The 16,461-nt window shown below is 43.4% G+C and overlaps 1 protein-coding gene across 16 annotated transcripts in view; it reads right to left on the bottom strand.

Moving 5' to 3' along the window:
• Positions 1-16,461, bottom strand: part of CLASP1 (cytoplasmic linker associated protein 1) — a 185,027-nt gene that overhangs the window by 162,317 nt on the left and 6,249 nt on the right. For all 16 annotated transcript variants that reach the window (XM_037396473.1, XM_037396474.1, XM_037396476.1 and 13 more), the window contains exon 2: positions 9,848-10,322. In XM_037396473.1, coding sequence (XP_037252370.1) covers positions 9,848-10,042 — 195 coding nt within the window. In that variant the 5' untranslated portion in view covers positions 10,043-10,322. The remainder of the gene's footprint in view (positions 1-9,847; positions 10,323-16,461) is intronic.

The following is a 16,461-nucleotide window of genomic DNA, read 5'->3' as shown; positions in this document are numbered from 1 at the left end:
TTTTACTCCATGATGAAAGCTAGAGTTGTCTACATTTATAAAGCTACTAGAGAAATTGGGTTCTTAAAAGGTCTGGCCCCATCAGACAACTTTGATGATGGCTGTACATCAGTAAAAGCCTGTAACATTCAGCTTTAAACAGCAATGAACAAGCGGCATCCCCTTTATTTAAGTTCCTGATAGTGAGACATAAAGTATTTCTAAACTTCTAAACTGTTAAAAGCAGACACCTCCACATCACTGCATAAGCACCGATGCCTCCATTTGCAGGAAGATTTGCAATTAGACCCAACATGACTGTGCCAGTTGATATTAGTCTAATTGAGAGTCATAGCAATACAAGGCAAAAACACTGTATTTGAAAATAGTTCTAACAGACACACAAAGAACTATGACAATTAGCAGAAAGAGCTGATTTCTAAGACACGATTCACTATATATTATTCAAACAGCATAATTTCAAAGTACACTGGTAGAAGCAACTTTAGGTTTTCCATTTGCTATTAGCAGGTTCTCAGCCACCAGCTGACCGGCACAAACACTCCTACCCTGGCGAGCTGGTAACACCACAGTTAACCTCCCGAAAATTTCACATCCCAAAAGAGATCCCTTCAGCCTCTGCACTTGTGTGCATGTCCTGCCCCCGTAATGAGCAAAGCCAGCCTTAAGAAGGGTATGCCAGGATGGGGCTCTACTACCTAATCTTTCATTGTTTCCACAAACCTCTCCGGAAAGCTATTTTTGGAGATGAAAAAGCATTACTAGGCATGAAAGTTTTCTTTCTCACACTTAATGCAGGGCCCAATCCTACACAATCTTTCCTCTGGCTAAACTCCCAGCCACACTATAAAAAAAAATGATCTTGCTTTACATGCTCTGATAACTGGGACTCTTTGCTCCAATTCTTGAATACTCAAATGTTGCTTTGTTTTAAGGTTTCATATTTGGCACAAAAGCAATACCAAATGAGGAACGTAGCAGGTTTTGCCTAGTTAAAATAAATTTTAAAAAATTATAAAACTTAAAAAGAGGGAGAGATCGGATCTAGGAAGAAAGTAACGAACAAATTTGTGGGAGGTAGCAGTCACCTGGAGAAAAATCAGAAACTACGTGTCTCCACTCTGTGTTCCACACCTTCCCTCCTGCATGTAATGATACAGCCACAGAGCAGACAACACATGGGATACAAATACACGAGGTTGCTTATACAAACTCACATACAGCACAGTCCAGCCATCAGAAACATGAAGCTGAGAGAACCAAGCAGCAGAACAAATCCAACTGTCCTGAGCCTCGGCTAGATTGTCACTAGTAAGATGAGCTTGGGTGGCTCATCGTAAGAGTCAGCTCACATACTAAGACAAATCCCAACCGCTACGCTGTCATCACCAGCGTCCCAAAGGCATTTACATGGGAGCTGATACACACAGGCACTTCTGACACTGGGACACTTCCCACTTACATGCTAATAAATTTTACTGGAAAACAAGTAAGAAACAAGTTTTAAGACCTTGACTGCAAACAAAGATACGGTGGATGGAACTAGACAAGCCCAAGGGCCCTTGCAACCTGAATTACTTTGTGATCCTATGAGCTGATCCTATGACAATACAGGAAATCAGTTCCAAAATGCAACTGCTGCAAAAGAAGGGCTGCCAGAGCCAGAATCACATATCTGAAACAAAAAGTATCCATGCACCAGCCTTGTTAATCTAGTGTGCTGTTCCTCCAAAAACTAACATAGGTGCACTTAAAGCTAAGATCAGTCTGGAAGATTTAAAGAAATAAAACAAAACAAAAAAAAGTGTTTTTTACTACTATGCACCAGGTATTTCTCAGTCTTACTTTTAAGGAAGAGATCATTAAATTGTTCATCTATCATTCATATATTCTGCCCTCTCCCTATAACTTCTGCATTCTTTAACCAGTTTTAGCAAACTTCAACCTAACATGGTAGAGAAAATAGAGATCCCAAAGACATTATGCTCTTACAAATATAACAACCAAGCAAAAGAGGTTCCATTAAAAGACAGACTTCAGTGTAAGGAAAACCACAACATTAGACACCAGCAAATCCGCACAGAAAAAGCCAAAGAAACAAGACTTCATAAAACTTATCTGCTTATAAAATCACTTCATTAAAGCTAGACGTCAGAGGCAACTAGACCCCACTGCCAGTGGGATTTGTCAGTAAGTGTTTTTTCATGGTGAAGTTCAAAGGCTGAGACAAGAACAGCTTTTAAGACAACTTCAAGGAACATCCCACAAAGATGCCACAGAAGAGTGTGCATACTTTTAGCCAAGAAGCTAACAGGCTGGTGCTGGTGAGGGAACTATGTGGGCTGATGAGTATTTCTTTCAGCATCAAGGGGACAACAGAACTCCACTAAGCCATTTAGAAACTAGCAAATCAAGATGCCTGTAAACCTACCACTGCAACTAACCTCCACTTCAGGCAACAATTCCAAGTCAGGAATCACCATGTCAGGGGAAAATGAGGATTCTCCTCTACTCACCCCTTTACTTACTAAACATGATAAGAGCTGGATCGCACATGCGTATGAGCAACTGCTAATTTTAATCCAGAGAGAGGTAACAGGCACGTGATCCTCAGGCATGGCATGAGCAGTCTCTGTAATTCACTTTGGGATTTTTGAGAACCAAAACCAGTACACTTTTTAAAATATCTGTGTATATTCAAAGTGTTAGAGCAGTTTCGGGCACAGCATCATACCTGTTCTACCATACAGACAAAGCAGCGAAATTAGCTTCCCCTATCACTGTGCCTAATCCTGTATCGTATATAAACTATTCAAAACCATCACTCAAAAACCATCACAAGATCCATCCTAAAACCAAGTAGATGTCCTTATCTATCCCACTCCAAGAGTTTTCTAATGTTCACACTGCAAGCAACTTTCATCTCACATCCAGCCTAAATTTACTCACAGCCAGTTTATACCCGTTCGTTCTTGTGCTAACCTTGCCCTTTAGATCTAATAGTTCTTTCCCTTCCCTGATGTTCGCCTCTCTGATGTATTTATAGACAGCAGTCATGTTCCCTCTCAGCCTTCATACTGTAAACTAAACAAGCTAAACTTCTAGTCTCTGGTTAGGCAGGCTCTCCAGTCCCCTAAACACCATGCTAGCCCTTCCCTGCACCTGTTCCAGCTTGAATTCCTTTCTTACAGACGGGCAACTAGAACTGTACAACACATGCCACAGAAGGACCCGACAAGCACTGTACAATAGCATTAGTATGCCCTTATCCGCACAGAAATAAATCCCCAATAATCTGCCTTTTCCACCGATGCATCAGCTGTGACACTCAGCATGCAGCCAAGCAATACACCCAAGGTTTCCCGAGTGCTAGAACTGTGCTAGACCACCGAATATCCCCTTGTGAGGAGCACTGAAGTGCTGCAACTGAAACACTACACCAGCATTAAAGGAATAACTTTATCCTCTCAATTTAGTAACCACAATGGTTCAGTCTTGTGTGTTGTTCGGACTCTCAGTCCCAGACCAGCGCCTGTTTGGCCCTACCAAAGCCAAGGCAGCTGCACTACCAAGCACCCAAGAGAAAACAGCTCTAAATAAAAAATAAAATCTTAAAAGATTTGAAAAAAACCACACACCCATAAACAACATTTCCCCTGAGCCAGTCCCAGCACTAAAATCTATGGAAACATAATATAAAATTGGCCAGAAAGTAAAATCAGGGACTCAAATCTCTATTAGCCAGAAGGATATGCAAGGGAAACGTTTAGTTTGTATCCCATTTTTCTACTCACCTCTCACCATTCACTACTGGCCACCCAGAGACAGGATACCAAGTTAGACAGACCTTGCATGTGCCACTATGGAAACAAACTTCTGTCCTATTTATTTCAACACTGAGTCTCCACTATTCACACTCCCTTGCGATTCTGCAGGTTTTCACTATTTATATTTGATTTCATAATACCTCAGTAAACAACTGAAAGATACTGCTGTCTGGTACACTCTGGCTCAAAAACTTTGTTTTATGCAACCAGTACCATATCTGCACTGTGTATAAAACCACCGGAAAGTATTACTACTCCACTACAGTTCTTCCCACCTCAGCCACCAAAGAACCCTTCCTGCTACAGCCAGTCATTATTACCTTTGAAGTGTTAAGAAAAAGCCATAGGAAAACTCTAAATGCCGACTTGCTACATTAGTTTTTTGGTTTTTTTTCCCTGTCCTGAATAAGAAGGACTGAAGCTAGTATTAAATTTGATCTAGCCCAGCTGCTACAAACCTCCTATTCGGCACTGCACCCTCTATGGCACCTCCCCATACTGCTGATAGCAAGCAGGTAAGAGCTGCTCCATAATCTGATCAAATCACCACACAGAGGAGTTAAGTGTTAGAAAGGCAGGCGCAGCTACTACAGCCAAAGAAAAGAGGACTGATCAGCTGAACTGAGCATTAATGTTCAATGCCTACAGGAAACTAGATATCCTGCCGCCAAAACTCTGGTCTTTCTTAAATTTAAGGTGGGTTTTCCTGCCTATTAGGAGCATGCCAGCATAGGAGCCTAATGCAATTCAAGTCCAATGAGTCTTTAGCCCATTCGAAAATAGCTCTTCTCCCCACAATAGGAATTGTCAGAAGCAGGTTTTGTCAACAAAGCTTTTGTAACATGGGCATAGGGCAAGGAATAGGCTCTACTCACAACTCCAGGTCCAAGATCACTCTTGCTCCATAGTTCACTTCCCATATCTTTTGGGAATCACAACTAATTTAATTCATTTTTATTAGCAATTACAGCTTCATGTAAATAGGTTTTCAGGGATGAAATTGCTAAATGAATGTATATATTCCTAATCCTCACATCCTTCCAGCATCCCAAAACTCACCAGCTAACAGCAGCTGCTTGGAAACCCCTTACAAGTCCCTTTTTTCCTTCCCCAGATGGTGAAGTCTTTTTTTTTTTTTCCCCTGTGCACTAAATACTCAACAAAACATGCTTACCAAATTATCATATCAACCCATAAGCATGCACGATAATTATTTCTTAAATTGGGATTTCTTCCACTGAATTTCAACCAAAATAAACATGGTATAGAGAACAAATGTATGCTTATAGTGAACTACCATTCATCAGCTTAAGTAACTCTAATGGATGCCACTTTAAACTAAGCCTGCACCATCTGTTCTACCCCTCAATTAGCAAAGAAAGAAAAAAAATTCAATACACAGTTTAAGAAAGCCAGCTAATTTATGTAAGTTTTATTTCTCTTCAGCTCAGTGAAGCACATTCTTGTAATACTTGATATTCAGAAACAGATCCAAATGGAAGGCTGCTTTCTCTAACACTGTTAGGAGTTTTGTTAGGGGAAATAAAAGTTTCCCTGCAATATTTCACCATCTAAAAAAAATTCTCTGTAACATCCCACCACACATTTTATTTTAAAGAGTGTGATGCCTCTCTAAGTATCAAAATTAACTAGGAATTAAACAAATCAAATCTGAAGTCCTACACACATGAACACAAACAAAGCTCACGACACAGCCCTGCAGAACACCCACCCTGGCAGACTGGGTCCACCAGTACAGAACCTTGCTTGGTCAGCCAGAAGGCCTCCACAAGTGGAAGTGGTTACAGACCCTGGTGGCTGGGGACAAGTCAGATCCTAACTCCCCTCTCACAAGCAAAGCCCAGTCCTGTGGGCTGCTGGGCACAGAGCCTCACACAGATCAAGCTGCACTGGGACAAAGGGATCATCCCATCCAAGGGTAAGATACTCTCTTTAGCAAACATAGCCTGTGCAGTGAGAGTAGTGCAGCAACCAGAAAAAATAATAATTAAAAAAATCACTACTTGCCAAAGGTCAGGAAAAAACCCCAGTTTCATTCAGTTCCTTACTGCAAACCCCCACACCCCCACCCAGTTTTACTTCAAAGGGGTTTCTCCCACCACTCTGCAATATAAGAAAACATGGAGTAAAACCCTCTTCTCAATTTGTCGGATCCTGACCTGCTCAAAGGTTCCATCACCACCAAATCTCTATGCTGAGTTCACTCTTGGGTGCTGCTAGTCAAAAATGAACCAGCAATAGCAAGGGCTACTTTCCGTGTAAACCTCAACTACAACAGCACAGAGCACACGTCACAGGGAAGAAAAAAGGTGCAGGAGACCTCATCCCTATTGCTAGATGGAGGCGATGGTACAATACTCACCTGCTGTGGAGAAGCAGGAAAGAGAAGGCCACTGCCAAACACTCTCAGTTCACCTCTAGGAATATCAGGCTGGTAGAATACCACTTTAAGATCCTGGACATATTCCTTTACACTACATCTCAAAATGAAACATCAATGGCACATGATAGTCTACATACTGAGAAAGGTACATCGGCCGCAGACCAGTCAGGAGATCCTGTGTACTTAACAGCAGCACTACTAAACACTGCCACAGAGCAACTCAAAGTGAGATTGTTCACCAAGAAATTACTAACAATTTCAGCTCTCTCACCTTGCCATAGGATTGTGAAGCTGAGAGGACATGCTGAAGCTCCTGACGCTGCTGCATGTTTTGCTGCATGTCTCAAGACAGACAGCTCAGTGCAGGCCTTAGTTATTGTTCAGGGATTCAAGGATCTGCAAAATAACTCTGACTTTTTTGCTTAGCCAGGGGAAGAAATGGACTCAAGCCAAACCACCATCCTGACACGGCACAGACCAAGCAAACAAAGCGTGTGAAGAAATGGAACAGAGGCAGGATTCCTCCTTGGTCTGCAGCGTTCTCAAATACATTCCCCAGCCCAGCCTCACTAGCATACCCCACAGCTCCTAGTGCCCATGCAAACATAGGCTGCCTGCTCTAAGTAACTGAGCTCCAGAGAAGAGTAAGAGCTCTCGAGAAGACTCCATTTTTCCCACGGCACTAGTCTCAGGTCTTCCACCCACCTGAAGGCACTGCTGGGAAAACACAGGCCAGGCAATGCCTGTTGGGTGCAGTTCAAGCACACTCCCGGCAAGCACGCATACGCAATGGCCTTGCACTGGATCTCACAGCCTTGCTTCAGGTAACAACCCACACGTTGCCTTGACTTGAAAAGCATCCTGAACTATCCAAGTGCCTCCTGCACCTAAGGCAGCTGCCCGATATGCAGCAGGAATCAGTGACCAGGTCACAAGGCCATTTGTCAGAAGACTGAGAGTGCTGAGTGCTATCAGAAGTGTTAGGTCTCACTGTTCCACACATGATGCTTTTACGACTTGGACAGCACCAAGGAAAGAGAAGCACCTCTTCCCCCTCCATCATTGCTTTTTTGGTGCATCACTTGAAAAAGAAGATCGAATTGTCTCCAGTCCTCATACTGAGGTCAAGGACTTCACAAAGTAGTGTCAGGTTAAAATAGAAACCATGTACAGGAAAACCACCCAAGCCTAAAAATGTCAAGGATGGCTGTAACATCCATAGCTCAGACTTGTAAGCCAGTGAGGGAGACAGCTTGAGCCCTCCCTGTAGAGGCACAGGAATTTCATCATCAGTTGAGGCTCCCTTTGAACCAAACTGAACTGAATTGACTCAGAGATGTCACTTCTCTTCGGCTCACTGATGTTTCCTCGGTGATAATATGTAAGCACAAATGTTGAATTAGAATAGTCCTAGACGGACAGGAGCAATGAATCAACTGAGTGCTGTCCCAACACAACGTGTCCCATTACCCACACTCAGTCTAATTCCGCGAGCACACACGTTATCACTGAAGTGTCAGGAAATTTCAGACCATGCAGATGACCTCAATCTTTGTTTTAAGCCAATACTTTTCCAAATGAAGGGAGTGAGGTGAGCAGAGCAGCAGAGTGCAAAGCTAACGGCTTTTTCAACGGTGACCGAACAAGGGCAGTTTAGCCGTCCAGATGGCTGTTCCAGGGCAGCCATGCTCGGCCTTTCACTCTCAAGGTTGTTACACTAATCCATGACCGGGGTCAGATGACACAGCCACCCTGTTCTCCCTCACGCCAGACAGATCTGAGCTTCTGAACCCCCACCCCACAAGCAGTTCAGAAGGTGACTATAACACAGAGGAAGGCACTAAAACAAGAGATTGGTACACAGTGATACACTAAACCTTGGCTGGATACTGAAGCAGACCCCACCACACTGCTAACCCCCAGATAGCCAGCTTGCCCCACTCCAAGGTTTCACGTCCTCTATTATACTTATTCACTGAAAAAACACCCTCCAGACATCTGAGATGTCTGTTATGCTTACTAGAACTTAAACACAGCAAATGCTATCTATAGAACACGCACATTAATGAACAGCCAGCTCAGCAGCATGAGTTCTGGAACAGAGTCACTGCAGTACAGAAGGGCCACCAGTTTGTTACTGCAGAATAAAAATGTGTAGTTCAACAGACAAAAGGCTGGGAAGGAGAGGGGTGGAAGAGAGAGAGAACAATTTATCCTGAAAGGAATTCTGCTAAGTGTGATGCTGGAATTGCATACTGCAAGTATGCAGTAAGTACTGCATAGATCTGCGATCCGTATCACTTCATAAAATCCATGCAAACAGCACGTTTCAAGTTTACTGTACTTGGGTTACCTTTCCACTGAGAATCACAGAAGTCTGTAGGGAAAAGGCAGTTAGCAAGAAAAGGGGGAGTAACATCATGCAATGCTCTCAGGAAATTATACATACAATGCTTGTTCATGACAACAAACTAAGACTTCACGAGCTTCACCAGAATGGACCTTTTACTGAAATGATACTGGCTTTGGTGGTTTGTTGGTTTGGGGGGGTGGGGGGTGGGGGGTGTTCTTTTGCTCCTACTTGCCAAATCGCTTCTACCTCAGCTGCTTGCTGACAAAAATTAAGAGGAAAAAACGCAGCTGTGCAGAACACATTGACAAATACACTGCAATCTTACAACCATTTCTCAGCGAAAATTTCTGTTAAAAATAGTTTAAATTAATCCGAGGATGCTGAGCTTCAGAGCACTTGCAACCTACACTGCTAGTCTCTCCACTTCTACAGGAAAGAATTCCATTACGACACTCAGTTAATTATCTGGAGGCTCAGCTCTATAGGAACTTGAGCGCTCAGACTTTTCTGGACTTAGCAGAAAGGAACAAAGTTTCCTATTAGGTCCCATACAACAGCTTAAGTACCCTATTAGACTTGTCAGAGTGCCTCATGAAGGGACCAGGAGGAGTTTTCCAAGCCACAGCTGAGAACCCCTCCCCACTCCCACAGCACATGCGAGTGGTAGGACTTCCTCACTAAGACCTGTAGAAAGATGAAGCAACATAAAGGGAGTAACAAGGCAGCGCAGCTCTATGTCCTACCAACTCACTGCAACATTGTCAAATTCAACAGAACATGCATGCATACACACACATACACACGACCTTTTGTGAGCTAAGTACAGTAGATCAACTGTAGTTAAGTTGCCCCCAGAAAATAGGAAAAAAAAATCTAGCAAGATTTAATGACAGTGAAAAATCCTGCTGGTTATATATACTTTTTGCAGTTTCACTTTTTTAATATAGCAGGAAATCAACGTTGCTAACTACTGGAATGATCAAAGCATGCCACCAGCTAACAATGTACACAAAGAAACCAGGGTAACACCAAATTTAAATCCATTTATCAAAACCTCATTTACTGAATTTTTACTGCCTTGAGTCCTCAATATCGTGTTGGCTACCAACTACCAAGAAATGGGACAAGAATGGTTCATTCAGCATAATTATCAGCTTACAGAACAGTATATTAGAAAGTCTGCTATACAACTTTCACTTAGATCAAGTGGCACTTGACACTGAAACTTCGGAGTGTAATCACATTCCATTTGACAAGTCTTACCTTGTAATTGCTGGAATTTACCCAAGAAGTGGCCAGTCCATCAACCATTTTATCCAGCATAGTCTGATCATGTTCAAGATCAGCTGACTTCTGTTTATCTGAGAAGTAATCTATCAATTCCTGGCCAACTTGAAGTCTCTTTCCAACATCCTTCTGCAACACCTGGGCTAGGCAGTACTCCATACTGGGCTCCATAGTGTCTTAGAAATACAGCACCAGCAAGAAAGCTAGAGGGCAGTAGGTCCAAAAAATCCCTTTATAAACGTACGCAGGAGGTCGCCTCTTTGTTCGATGAAGGTTACTGAGGGTCTGGGTTTCAAAGATGCAATTCTGAGTATGGCAACAATGCACCATGTGTGTGTGAACAGCAGCTGGCAGGATATTAAAAGTCCAATTTAAATAACTAGTAATAGATGAAGCAACAAGCAGTGCTGTACTGTTGAGTCTGCAATAATTCCCAATTCAGCAGTCCATTCTGAAAGAAATGAAAAAGAACAGTATTATAGGTTAAATTAAGACTGGAGCAAAAAAAGATTGAAAGCATGTCACAAAATAGGTTATTCATATACAGCTGCAAAGCTGTGATAAGCTGGATATGAGCAGCATTGTTCTATTTTAAGGAATCAGACAAGGTAGGTCAGGACAAAAATCTTTGGTTATTCTTCACAACAGCAGTTACCCATCAGTTCCCTACAAGTTTTAGTGACAGACAGTAAATTAGGCGCTTAAGGAATAGCTGATTAGTAATCAATATTATTGCAACTGCCACCATCACCACCCACCCAAAAAGGTAGAGACAAAATCCTTAAGCAGGTCACCAGGAAATGCATCTGCTTTAAGAAGTGAAAGCAGGAAGAGGCCTGGATCCTGTTTTGACTGTTGGTCTTCAACAATCAATGGCATCAGCTGGCCAGCAAGATAGAGCACAACACTAGGCTCCAGGAAATGTAAAATGAGCAATTTTCATAAACTAGGTGCTCAAGCTGTTTCCAGGCTGAATTCTGTTACATCGCAACTACACATGTCCAGGAAACAGCACTGGCACAGTCTAGATGCAGTTCAACCAAGAGCGCCCATGGTGTCCTGAAAACCAAGGCCATACATAAGAAAGGCTGGACCAAACTTTCCTGCCATTCAGAGGAACAGCGTCACCTCTGAAGTAAGTTTTTGGCTTATGTGTAAAAAAGCGTCTATATGGCTGGGATTTGTTACATTCTTCAACTCTAGAAACTCTCCTGTCTGAAGATTTCATTAGGAACCTAGCTGCAGCTTTTTTTTTTTTTTCCTGGTCCCTCCAACTGCCATTAAACATATCCCTCCAAGCAACCAGGGAACAGACCCTGGGCCTGTCCCTCCAGCCTCCCACAGACCAGGGCTCCCAACACCCCCGTTCTGCATCCTGAAGCACTCCCTCATCACCAGTTAGCTGTTTCAGGAGGCAGTGATAAAAATCCACAGTGGTTTTTTTTTGTTGTTTCCTGTCTAATAATACCCAAAGCTAGAAATCTGCCCTACTTTTTCCGCCAGCACGAGGAAAGCAGGTCAAGCTCAGAGCAAGGGAAGAGGCTGTGGAGCAGACACCTGGCTCAGTAAACAGCTGGGAGAAAGCTGGAGGCACAAGTTCACTAATTGGAGTCACTGTGGCAGCAAATCCAAGTACCTTGTGTTAGAGCAAATAAGGCCTCCACAGAAGTCTTAATAAAACAAAGTGGACCTGACAGCAGACGAGATGCACACAAGAACCCTAACCTGGAAACAAAAGCACACCTCACACGACAGACTACTTCAGTTCATTATCTCACCTCCATCCTCCTTGGCCAGACTTAAAAACTGCCACATCTTAACACCACCAAGCACAGCATCAAGATGCAGCACAGAGGCTTGTGGTCTCGAGATTCCCTAACCCTACAAGTGTTGGCAGACATGCCCCAGCTGCCCACACAGGCTGCTCTGCTTATTCATCAGGCAGGATGTGTCACCTACGGAGAGCAGGTCCCTCCGTTCCAGGCAGCCAGTTCAAATCCCCACTGGCTGACAGCAATCAAAACTGGTTCTGTACATCCAGGGACTCACCTCTGCCAACTGCCTGGCAAATCTTACCATCAGCCTGAAGGGATTGTTTGTGTTTGTAGACTAAACTCCCTCCTCACCAGCAAAACCTAACCCCCACAGCAGCAAGGAAGCATGAGCTGCAACTGCCCACACGGCACCTCAGGCTTTAAGTTAATGCCATGACAGCTTATTGCTTGTGACCATTACCCCAAACTGAACCACCTAAAGAACATACCAAAGTCTCACCATTTTGCTTCAAGTCACTTCAAGAGCGATTTGACTTCAAATTCTAGAATTGTCAATACTCCAACTGATACTCTTAGAACACCTTTTTTCTTTCTAAGAGACATTGGTTTGAAACTAGAAGAAAGCCACGCCTTTTCTCATTGCTGAAGCTAGTTTCTCACTCATTTCAGCTTAGCACCAACTCCAAAAGCAGTGCTCTGAGCTTTCGCATCCTCAACCAAAACGGTTAATGACACGGCTCCAACTACCCATGGCAGCACAGGCAAAAGAAGGGGGTGGCTTCAAGCAATCATAAAAGCACAGCAGAAGTTTTCCTCCAAGTCTTCCTGTCTGTACCTTTGAATATTGGCCCCTGCCCTGCCCTCTAGCATGGGCTGGTCTTGCTCCTTGCTGCAGGCACTCCAGCTATGCGAGACAGTATTACATACAGGAGGTTCTAAGCATCTAACAGAAGGGTTTTCACACAGCAAGGCAGCACGTCACCGCATACCTCTCCAGTGGAGCACTACTGGAGAAGGGGCAGGTAAGAGATACTCAGCAGCTACCACGCTCTAGCTGAAACCTTTCAAGTTAGCTGGGTGGTTTGCTTCTGGACTCCAGAAGCTGCACACATGTTCAAAAGGAGACACTTCTGTTGGACTGGATAGAACACTGTGAAGAAGTCCCCTAATTGCTTTTAAAATGGAAATGTGGAACTTGCTTAAACTTGAAAATTCAGATTACAGGAGGGTGTGAATGACTTAAATTACCACAGAATAGCCATTTTTTATTAACTCCACACATAAACAAGTCCCAACACATCCAAGAAACCATTAGCTGGCCATGCTGCCACGAGAAAGGAACATTCAAAGTTTCAAGTCTTTCTTCTATGTGGTTTTCATTTAAAAGTTTGTAAGCCTCTGCCTACAGGCACAGAAACAATCTTTTAAGCAAACTGATATAAACAAATTTCTCTCAGACTTCCTCATTTTTTAAACATGTAAAGTAAGGCATAGGATAAAAATTATGGTGCACTATAGAAGAACAGATTTATGCCATAACCTTGAGGACTGTAGTCTAAAGAAGATCCACTATACATTATGGCACCAGGGGAGAAGAGCCAGAAATACCTTTGAAACCTGGGGAAAACAGTAACAGAAAGCCAAGAGGAATGGCTCAAGCTGGCTTGCATCTACCAGGCAACAGGTGTTTAAGCTGCACTTTTTTTAACCAAGAAAAAAAAAAGCTTTTCTGCACATGTTAGGAAGTCTGTTGACTCCCCCTCTTCCTCACAAGAGGAAGTGGAAAAAACACCACCTGAGAAAACCAAGACCCAAGCTGACAAAAAATGAACCTCCCAGGCAATGAAGCATATGGCTTCTACATCCCACCAAGTTTGAAATCAACAGGACAGATGCTCCCCACATAACAAGCTTTGGTAATCACAAAGCCACAGTTTCACCCCAGCGGTTCACTTCTGTTTCTGCAGAATTTAAATGCCATAGTTTTCAGTAGCCGATGTTACAAACAATTTAGGACTGGGATTTTGAGTACCACCTCTTCCCACAGGCGCAGAGTCAGGCAGAAGTCAAGACATCTCAGTGGCACAGTTCCTGTACGAAGAGCTCCTCCAGGTTTTGAGGATTGTGCATATAGGCTCCAAAAGAAGGTTCTTCTCCAATCCTCCTACTAGGCTTGCAGTTTGCACTACGGGAGACAGGCTAGACTACATCTGGCATAACGTCAACACATCAACAAGAGAAAAAAAACATTCTCCTCACCATCCCAACTCTGTCACTGCAAAAATAAAGCTCCCCCTTTCACTAATAAGCCATCAAAACTATGTGCTTAGTCAAAGCCTCTGCCAGTAATGCCTAAATTTTCTATCAAAAGCTATCCAGCAGAAAGCCACCAGAGGTTTGTATTTAGTGCCAACTTGGAGCTCAAAATGATGAATTTAAAGGAGAAAAATGACAAAGACTGAACAGACCGAAGTTACTCAGCCTAGATACTACCACTGTAGCATTATAGAAGCTGGTACAATTCACAGCAAAGCAACTGGCTCAGCACGTAGAATAAGTCAAACCAAACAGTAAAAAGGAAATACTTGTTGCCTAAGGTGCTGTGGCAATATTAAGCTGGGTACACAAGCCAGTGAACTTTTTTCAGTGCTTAGGAGAACCCCACTGACCCCCGACTAAGCTGAACTGCATTATTTGCAATTCTCAAGTTATCTTATGATAACTGTACAGGAAATCTTACATCTTACTCTTGCAATGAGGAAGGAAACCTGGAGCACGTAAAGAATGCAATATTACTCTCCTGGGGGCTTGTCTATACTTGGGAGCTCTTCCAACATAGCTATTCAACTTTAAAAATTACACTCCACTCTTCTCCTGTAGTCATCTGGTTATCGTCTTTTTTTATGTTGTTAACAAACCAGTGCAGTCCGCGACCTCCCTAGTCAACTGCTCCAACACAGCTAACTCAAGGCACAAGGCTGGCACAGAGACAAAATACTGCTGCCACTCACAATCACTGTAGACAAGAGCCAGTACACTCAATAACCAGGCCTTTCCAGTCACCTTCCAGAAAGTATCTCTGTACCTACTTCCAGCCAGTAACCTTAACTTGTAAACGTAACAATTCCTTTCTTGGGGTCTTTTTTTTTTTTTTTTTTTTTTTTTACATGGTTAGATGTAGCCCAGCAGTTGTAGAAATAACACAGCACACAGTTGTACCAACAAGCCTCCTTCTTCACAAGTCTCAGGACCTAGCTGCATACAAATGCCAGTTTAAAATTAGTTCAAGGTACATCAGACAGACATTTCTTTGAACCTTGCTTGTCCGTAACAAAGAACTCAACTCCTCCTTCAGATTTCCAGCATAGTCAAACACAGCAACTTTTCAAGTAGAAAAGCTACCAGGCATCAACCTGCAGTAATTCACTGGTACTGGAAGGTGGGCAGGGTAAATAGCTATTGGGTTTGCCAGCCAAGGCCCCTTGGGCAAGAAGTTCAGAGCAATCAGAATAGCACCCAGAAATCGCATACTGCAAAGACAAAATGGAGATCTCGACAGCAAGGCAGTGTCAAACTGCAGCTCTGCACAAAGGATGGAAACTCGCAGCCCTCTCTCCACTCTATTTTTGCTTCAGCCAGTACCAGCTATCCCCAGCCTGGAGGGGATTTGGTGTCAGGCCTTTACAAAGTATGGCACTCACTAAGCACTCAGTCAAACCAACTCTTTGCTCGATGCTGAAGTAGCAGTGCACAAGGCAGCTGCACTGACAGTCTCTAAGCTCTAAGTGTTCTCCGTTGTTCAAACCCTCTGAGAGTATGAGGTGGCAAGTAAAACACCATGCCCTACTTGAAGAAAGCAGCAACCTTTTTCTGGAACCAAAGGCAGTTCACAAGAAACACCCACCCAGCAACTGACAGGAGGGTCTTACTTTCCTTCACCTGTCTCAGTAAGTAGGCAATGTGTCTTTTAGTGCCTGGAAACATTGCACAATCACTGTGAGTGTTTTAAGTCAGTAATTACCTCCGCCTTGTAGTTGAGCCTCCCCCAGTCCGAAGATGGTATCTCAGATTTCCAGCCTGACAACTGATGCTCACCACATTAGCTGAGGGGACTGCCCCACGCTCGCCTCAGCCTACTGACCACACTTCACGCAGACTCCTTCCACGTACACCCCCTATACAGTAACTTTAGCTGTCTTCAGACAGAACAGCCACTGCTCTACTAGTACTCACCAGTACAGCCTTGCTGATAAGCAAACTGCTGCCCATGTGGATGCAGCTCCCTTGCTGGATGCTGCTATGAGGACCTCAACAGAGGGTTTGTTCCTCCTGCCACAGCACCAGCCACGCTAAGGAAGTGTTTGCAAAACTCACTGCTGTTGTGGGCAGGCCACCCTCAGAAGAACCACGGCTGGCTGAAGGCTTGCTAGGACTCTGCTAAGTATCAGCTGTTCTTCAAACTTGCTTGGTGTTTAAGGGGTTCGTGTTTAAAGTACAGACTGTAACCAACCCACACCACAGCACAACTTCAATGTCATGAGGAAAACTGATTTCTAGATTTCTAGAAATCTAGAAAAAAAAAAGGCAGATTTCTAGAACAAAGACGGCTGAAACATTTCCAGGGCTTAAGCTAACTAAGGTTTTCTAGCCCCCCCACACAATCCTTCTAGGACAGATGCTAGCTGTTAAAAGTTGCATTACCCTACCCTGGGTAAGATGAGAGATAAGCCTCAGATAACAGGAATTCTTATGCCTCCGCTAAAGGTTTGCATTACTGCCTTGGTAACTGAACACCTCACATAGAGATACCAATTT

Source organism: Falco rusticolus, chromosome 8 (assembly GCF_015220075.1).
Source record: "Falco rusticolus isolate bFalRus1 chromosome 8, bFalRus1.pri, whole genome shotgun sequence".
Lineage (NCBI taxonomy): Eukaryota > Metazoa > Chordata > Aves > Falconiformes > Falconidae > Falco > Falco rusticolus.
This window is presented reverse-complemented; position numbering and strand designations above follow the sequence as displayed.